Raw genomic sequence first — 8,364 nt, forward strand, 5'->3', positions numbered from 1 at the left:
GGGGAGTTTGTACGTTCTCCCCATGACCGCATGAGATTTTCTTTGGGTGCTCATATGTTCATAGAAGCAGAGTTAGGCCATTCGGCCAATCGAGCTTAATCTGCCACTCAATCATGGCCGATCCTTTTCTCCCTCCTAACCCCATTTTCCTGCCTTCTCCCCATAACCCCTGACTAACACCAGTGCCCTGGTTTCCTCCCACACTTCAAAGATATACGGGATTGTAGGTTAATTGGCTTCAGTAAATTGTCCCTAGCATGCAGGAACTAGTGCATCCTATCCAATCGTTGGGCGGCGCGGAATCAGTGGGCCGAAGGGCCTGTTTCCATGCTGTGTCTCTGCTATCAAGTAGTTTCTGAGCCGTGGAAGAATGCCATGCACCTACCACTATGCTTTTGTACACATTCCCATTGCCATTCTCGAGGCTGACGCAGATGATGCAATTTTGTACTCAGGAAGTGACGTTGTGGAGCTGCAGGAAGTCCCCGAGATGGTGCCGTTGTGGTCCTTGGGATTGTTGAGGCAGCAAGGCAAGCATAAAATGGTGCGGATAAATGATGAGAGTCGGGAAGAGGCCTTGTCCATCGAGTGGGTGGATGGTAATGATTCATTCGTCTGGAAAACAAAACAGTAAGGATGGGAATTTAGATATTTCTAATCCAACTTTTCAGTTCTATCCTCAAGCCAGGCTGCTCCCATCCTCTATATAGGATGTGGTGATCTTATAGACGTGTATAAAATCATGAGATTAGTTGCTGCCTCACAGATCCAGAGACCAGGGTTCGATCCTGACCTCAGGAGCTGTCCATGCGGAGTTTACACATTCGCCCTGTGAACACGTGGGTTTCCTCCGGTTTCAAGAGTCATGAATGTTTGATTGTCATATCCCATTTCCTATCACATCCTAAAGATGTGCAGGGTTATTGGTTATTTAGCTTCAGTAAATTGGCCTTAGTGTGTAGCATAGAACTAATGAATGGGGTGATCGCTGTTCGGCACAGACTCAGTGGGCCGAAGGGACTGTTTCTCTAACGTAAACTAAACTAAATATTGGTGAGATGCACTTGCAACATGCAAAGCTTCACTTGTAATGGATTGCTTCTGCATAACACGAACGCACTATGGGAACTTCACTCGCCCCCCTGCAGGAGCTATACAACAGGAGGTGCAACTCCAGAGCAAATAAAATCATGGGAGACCCCTTCCACCCCTGCAACGGACTGTTCCAGCTGCTACGGTCATGCAAACGCCTCCGTTGCCATGCGGTGAGAACGGATAGGTTGAGAAGGAGTTTCTTCCCAAAGGCCATTCGGACTGTAAACGCCTATCTCACCAGGGACTAACTCTACTGAATGTTTTTCCTTCCATTATTTATTATGTAAAAGAATATGTGTGTTATGATTGTGTTTATAGTTTGTTTGGTTGTTTGGTTGTTTGTCTTTTGCACAAAGGTCCGCGAGCACTGCCACTTTCATTGCACAAAAGTCCGCGAGCATTTCACTGCACTCGTATGTGTATGTGACAAATAAACTTGACTTGACTTGACTTCACTTCACTGCTTGAAAAGCAGCCAAGTCTTATTTGAGTGACTTTACAGATACAGTGTGGAAACAGGCTCTTCAGCCCACCGAGTCCACACTGACCAGCGATCCCCACACACTATCCTACACACCAGGGACAACTTACGACTTGCAAAAGCCAAGTAACCTACAAACGTGCACGTTTTTGGAGTGTGAGAGGAAGCCAGAGCACCCTGGGAAAACCCACGTGGTCACAGGATGAACGTAAACTCCGTACAGGCAGCACCCATGGTCAGGTTCGAACACGGGTCTCTGGCACTGTAAGGCAGCTTTACCTTTTTATGTAAACGAGCATCTGCAGTTCCTTGCATCCACCCCTCATTAGAACGCATTAGACGGACGTGCACAGTACAAAACATTTTATGAGGTAAACTTTTGTAAACAAAATGTTTTACCAGAAAGACGAGGGCTTCAGCTACAGGGCAAGGTTGGATAGACCTGCATTGTTTTCTCTGCCATGTCAGAGGTTGAGAGGAGACCAGTTAGAAGTATGTAAAATTATGAGAGGCACAGTGAGGGTAGAGTCTTTTTACGCCATGCTGAAAATGTCCAAGACTAGAGGGTATCGTTATAAGGAGAGAGGGGGAAAGTTTAATGAGGATGCGCGGGGCAGTGGTGGGGGCCTGGTATGCCTGACCTGGGGAGGTGATGGAGGCAGATATGACAGGGGTGTTTAAGAAGCTTTTCGGTGCGCATGTGGAAGTAGACGGGAGAGAGAGATATGGCTCATGCAAAGGCAGATGAGAGTTTAATCTGGCGTCATGTTCGGCACCAACATTGTGGGCCAAAGGGCCCGTTCCTGTGCTGTACTGTCCTATGTTCTAACCATCCTATCACCAACCAGAGAGCAGTCCCCACCTACCATCTACTGCATTGGCAGATGTTTTCTGCTGCTCTCACCTCCGGCCTCAAACTCTTTGAATCACTTCCCACTGGGAGGCAACTCCGGACTATCAAACCTGTCATAGTCAGACATAAAAACAGCTTCTCCCCATGAGCAGTAACTCTATTCAACAGCCAAAAGACCATAGCCTCTTTTTACTCCGGTACTTTATTTTCGCATTTTTGAATTATAATATTTTATTTTTAATTGTCTACTGAATATCTTGTTGTTACCTGCGAGCAAAGATCCAATGTAAATTCCTTGTACGTGGACCTATTTGGTTAATAATATTTTTATTCATTCATTATTATTCATTGAAGACAATAGGTGCAGGAGTAGGCCATTCGGCCCCTCGAGCCAGCACCGCTATAATAATAATAATAATAATAAATCGTTTTAATTGCTGGCGCCTTTCTGGACACCCAAGGACACCTTACAGGACATAAAATCACAATACATTGATTAATATTAAAATCAAGTTGATTAAAAACAAAAAACAAAAAAAACAAAAAATACACAAAACATTTTAAGTCATTAAAATCAGGGTGAACAAGGTGGAAGTTATGTCGGGTCTGCTAATCTAAACAGGTGTGTTTTGAGTTGTGATTTGAATTGATCGATAGTGTCCAGGTGACGGACACTATCACCGTGATCATGCCGATCATCCACAATTAATACCCTGTTCCTGCCTTCTCCCTATATCCCTTGACTCCCCTATCTTTAAGAGCTCTGTCCAGCTCTCCCTTGAAAGCATCCAGAGAAACGGCTTCCACCACCATCTGAGGCAGAGAATTTCACAGACTTTCAACTCTCTGTGTGAAAAAATGTTCCTCATCTCCATTCTAAATGAATTACTCCTTATTCTTAAACTATCCCTCAGATTATCTTAAATCGGACTTTATCTTGCACTAATCGATATTTCCTTAATCCTATATCTGTACACTGTGGATGGGTTGATTGTAATCATGTGTTGTCCTTCCACTAACTGGTGAGCACACAACAAAAAGGTTTTACACTGTACCTCGGTACACGTGACAATAATAAACTGAACTATACTCTCAGCAGGTCAGGCAGCATCTCTGGAGGATGTGGATAGGTGTTGTCTTGGACATTTGCAGCCTGGGGGAGAAAGATTCTGACAGTCTGCCCTATCTGGACCACTCATCATTTTATATACATCTGCCAAGTCTCCTCTCATCTTCTGACGTGGCACAGAAAACAATCCAAGTTTATCCGACCCTCTCCCTGTAGCTGAAGCCCTCTAATCCAGGCAGTATTCTGGGAGAACATTTTGTTTTCATAAAGTTAGAACAGTCTCGTCGTAAAACATTTTGTGCTTGAAACGTCAGGCTGGGACACTTGCACCTCACTGAGTTACTCCAGCACTTTGCATCTTTTTAAAAAAGTACGCAGGCATCTACAGTTCCTCATGGCTATGTTTTCATATTTTTAGTACGCACCGACCAGCGATAACCCGTACACTAGGTCTAACCTACTCACTGGGGGCAATTTTCAGAATTAATCTACACACCTGCACGTCTTGGAATGTGGGAGGAAATCTTAGCACCAAGAGAAAACACACACAGTCACAGAGAGAACGTACAAACTCTAGTCCCACCCAAAGATTATAGAGGAGCAAGATAGACCACTCCCCGAAACACGCGTAGTATCACGTGTGTGATTGTCGACGCCATTTTTTGAGGCATTTTATTGGGCTTCCCCCACACTGTCATGGCGTCCTTATCTAAATTTCATTTCACTGCTCTGCTATCAAGTATAGGGTGATTTCACTAAAGGTCACTGGAGCGTGGATCCGCACCCACGTGACCAAAATTCTCCGGTGGAGGACACATACGGGTCCCTGTACATGTTAGTGGATGGGAAAAGTCGCATTTTCCCACCCGTTAAAAACATAGAAAACGGCGAGGTTGAGAGCTGCAATTTACTGTGCCAGTCGGGGTGACTGTGAGGCACAGCTACCTAGATTTACAGGGAAAAAAAAATATTGCAAGTGAGGTAAATTCAAGAGGGAACTGAAGGTGCCTATCCACCGGAAGTCAGGAGCCGACAATTGCCGAAGATATTTAAAGGTCCAAAATAGCGGGAAATATCGCGTTTTCCCGCTGAATTTCATCAAAGGTAAGGCATTATATACTTTTTTATCTTTATTCATTTGTTAGATGAGAATTTTTAAAAGTGAAAAATCACTCATTAAAAGTTCAAAATCGGCCATGGTTCTCAGGTTGGTTTTAACATGCAAAATCAAAACGCCTCTGAAGCTGCATTTACCATTTAAATAATGATAAACTATCAATGCATTTTTAAATAAATTTCACTCAGATGCAAGCTAAGGAATGTGATAATTATCAGCTGTCAGTTGGACAAAATTAGGACATTTTATTATTTGCCAAAATATATTTCTCAATGTTTCTTGTTTAAAGCCTGCACATTCACCCAAACAACTTATGTATTACTTTCTTTATCATCTAATAACAGACAAGCCTGCAGCATGGAATGATGTCTACAATCCTGGTTGGGCACCCACTGTGAGCAGGATAGACATTGCGCACTTTCAACAAGAAGAGAGTATTAAAGCAGATTTGGTTGCAGCTCAAGCATCTATAGCTCTGCAGATGTTGAACTTTTAACCGGTGCTGCAAGTACACCGTCAACTTGACATTTTTGGGAGGTTATAGGGAGGTTTCACGAAGCCCAGGTCTCGACCGTGACCCGCACTGTTGCCACGCAACGGCAACTTGATTACATGCTCTTAATTGCAGACACACGTTTAACATGGATTATAGTGTAGCGGGGCCGTCTTCTGCCCCCGTATCCGTCCAATTGTCTCAGTATTCCTCAAATCTATCAACTGAGGAGTACGAACGGTATGTGCAAAAGATATCCTTGATAGGTATTGACCCGTATTTAGTGCCTGAAGCCGAGAGATCCCATGAAATCTCACAATTGCCAGATGTTAATTCCATGGACATCATGGCCTACCTCATCACAACACCCAGTCCGTACACATCTAAGAATCTTAAAGCCTACAAATCATCTGAGGCTTACAATCAGTTTGCAAATGGCTGGTTACACGACACAAGTGTATATATCCCTAAGGATCATCCAGACACACGAGTGGTGTGTGGAAAAGTAAGCTTTCCATCATTATGCTATTAATTGTCTATATAATTTATCAGTTTTTATTAATAGTTTATATTTTACGTTTTTATCACAGCCTTGAATTGTAATTTATATTATCCTAATTCTACAGGTCCTGCACTCGCAAGCTGTAGGGGTGACATCTAAGACATTGATGCCGTGGGTTATTGTGAGACAGAACCAGATATGTAGTGCCCACTGCGATTGCAAGGCAGGTCTGGGTGAAGTTTGTACTCACATTGCGACGCTTCTCTTTGGTATTGACGCGGGAGTACGGATTCGTGAGACTAAAACAGTCACCCAGGTCAAGGCTTATTGGATGGAGCCAACAAGAAAGCAGGTGAAAGCGGCGCCTGTCACCAATGTTGACTTCTCTTCAGCAGCAATGAAGAAAAAATTGCTTGATGCTGCCATAGATGGGACTGAGCCAAGACAGCAGCAAAAAGATAGAGATAAAGCCCCATCATTGCTATCTCCTTCGTATCGAGCATCGGTGTATCTGCAGGACAAATTACTGAGTACACTTGTGTTACGCCTGTCACGGATCGCTACAAATGCGGCCATATTCAGCTCTGTGGAGCCTTATGCAGCAACATTTGTTCCTGCTGAGACCGTTGAAGCATTTCCACCTATTCTTACGGACCTAATGGACAAAAACACATTCACCCTGACGTTTGCTGAACTTCTAAAGATATGTGAAGCTGTTAATTATTCTGTTACAGAGGAGGGGGCAAAGAACGTGGAGGCGCACACTCGACAGCAAGCAAAATCAGAAACCTGGTTTCGGTATCGGGCCGGACGCATTACAGCGTCAAAAATGAAAAGTGTTTGCACCACAAATGCAGGTTCCCCTGCAATTAGTGTTGTCAAATCGGTGTGTTACCCCCATCTGTACAAATTTAGCACTGAGGCTACAAGATGGGGCTGTGATCAGGAAAAGCGTGCAAGGCAAGCCTACGCGGCTCATATGCGCACTGAACACTCCGGTTTCATGATGAGAGACTCGGGTCTCATTATAAATCCCAAGTACCCTCATTTGGGTGCAACACCGGATGGACTTGTCGAGTGTGCTGAGCAATGTTGCGGGGCTGACCGCCTTGGTCTATGTGAAATAAAATGTCCATTCAGTAAGAAGGGCAGGTCTTTAATGTCCGCTGCACAAGACAAGACAATAAGTTGTTTGGGTGATTTTTATATAACAAATGAATAAAGATAAAACTTCAATAATGACTTACTTTTGATGAAATGCAGCGAGCAAACGCGATAAGTCCCAATTTTTTCTATCTTCATATCTCCACGGCCAATGTTTGCTAACCACTTCCGCTGCTGTTGCCCCTTCAGTTCCCTCTTGTGTTTACCTTCTTCTTTCCTTACCTTTGGAACTCTAAAGTAAGATAACTGTGTCTCACGGTTACCGCGACTGCCACAGTTATTTACAGCGCAAAAAAGGACCATTTTAGCTGTTTTAAACGGGTGCAAAAGTGCGCAATGTCTATCCTGCTCACAGTGGGTGCCCAACCAGGATTGTAGACATCATTCCATGCTGCAGGCTTGTCTGTTATTAGATGATAAAGAAAGTAATACATAAGTTGTTTGGGTGAATGTGCAGGCTTTAAACAAGAAACATTGAGAAATATATTTTGGCAAATAATAAAATGTCCTAATTTTGTCCAACTGACAGCTGATAATTATCACATTCCTTAGCTTGCATCTGAGTGAAATTTATTTAAAAATGCATTGATAGTTTATCATTATTTAAATGGTAAATGCAGCTTCAGAGGCGTTTTGATTTTGCATGTTAAAACCAACCTGAGAACCATGGCCGATTTTGAACTTTTAATGAGTGGTTTTTCACTTTTAAAAAATCTCATCTAACAAATGAATAAAGATAAAAAAGTATATAATGCCTTACCTTTGATGAAATTCAGCGGGAAAACGCGATATTTCCCGCTATTTTGGACCTTTAAATATCTTCGGCAATTGTCGGCTCCTGACTTCCGGTGGATAGGCACCTTCAGTTCCCTCTTGAATTTACCTCACTTGCAATATTTTCTTTTCCCTGTAAATCTAGGTAGCTGTGCCTCACAGTCACCCCGACTGGCACAGTAAATTGCAGCTCTCAACCTCGCCGTTTTCTATGTTTTTAACGGGTGGGAAAATGCGACTTTTCCCATCCACTAACATGTACAGGGACCCGTATGTGTCCTCCACCGGCGAATTTTGGTCACGTGGGTGCGGATCCACGCTCCAGTGACCTTTAGTGAAATCACCCTATTCTAATCGTAAATCTAAACGACCCGACCTGCCATTCTTTAGGTTCCCCAATAAAAAAGAAAGGTGAGAAATATTTTTATTATTTTCAGTCGATATTCTGTTGTGAAAATGTTATTTTCGGTTCTCCCATCAACGGCCATAGGGAAACTGGGTTTGTCGGTGCATTAGAAAATTAATAGACTTATTTTTAATAGTTCTTTACTTACCATAATAATAAAGACAATTTTAACACTTCTGTACGTTTTTGGTTTTGTTCTTGTAAGGGATTGGTCTCCACAATATGGCCCGCGGACACATCAGGTCCAGTGACCAGGAGATTTTTAGAGCTCCGATTCAAGTCCGAGAATGGGCGGCTGTTACCCATTATATCCCTCGAATTGTCAAGACATCACAAGCAAAGATCACAAGCCCGACGTGAAGAAGGGTGCAATCAAATATTATACCACTCTGCTCTATCATCTTTGGGTG

The 8,364-nt window shown here is 43.2% G+C and overlaps 1 protein-coding gene across 1 annotated transcript; it reads left to right on the plus strand.

Moving 5' to 3' along the window:
• The first annotated feature begins 4,242 nt into the window (after positions 1 to 4,242).
• On the plus strand, positions 4,243 to 6,832 carry LOC129694714 (uncharacterized). Its single transcript, XM_055631468.1, has 2 exons — positions 4,243 to 4,602; positions 4,960 to 6,832. Exon 2 carries the CDS (start codon positions 5,777 to 5,779, stop codon positions 6,830 to 6,832), a length of 1,056 nt encoding a protein of 351 aa, XP_055487443.1. The 5' UTR covers positions 4,243 to 4,602; positions 4,960 to 5,776.
• The last annotated feature ends 1,532 nt before the right edge of the window (positions 6,833 to 8,364 follow it).

The sequence above is a fragment of the Leucoraja erinacea genome, unplaced genomic scaffold (genome assembly GCF_028641065.1).
Source record: "Leucoraja erinacea ecotype New England unplaced genomic scaffold, Leri_hhj_1 Leri_772S, whole genome shotgun sequence".
NCBI lineage: Eukaryota > Metazoa > Chordata > Chondrichthyes > Rajiformes > Rajidae > Leucoraja > Leucoraja erinaceus.

Bases quoted from the DNA above. Each gene is read 5' to 3' on its own strand.
- LOC129694714 (XM_055631468.1), top strand. From the start codon at position 5,777: ATGCCGTGGGTTATTGTGAGACAGAACCAGATATGTAGTGCCCACTGC.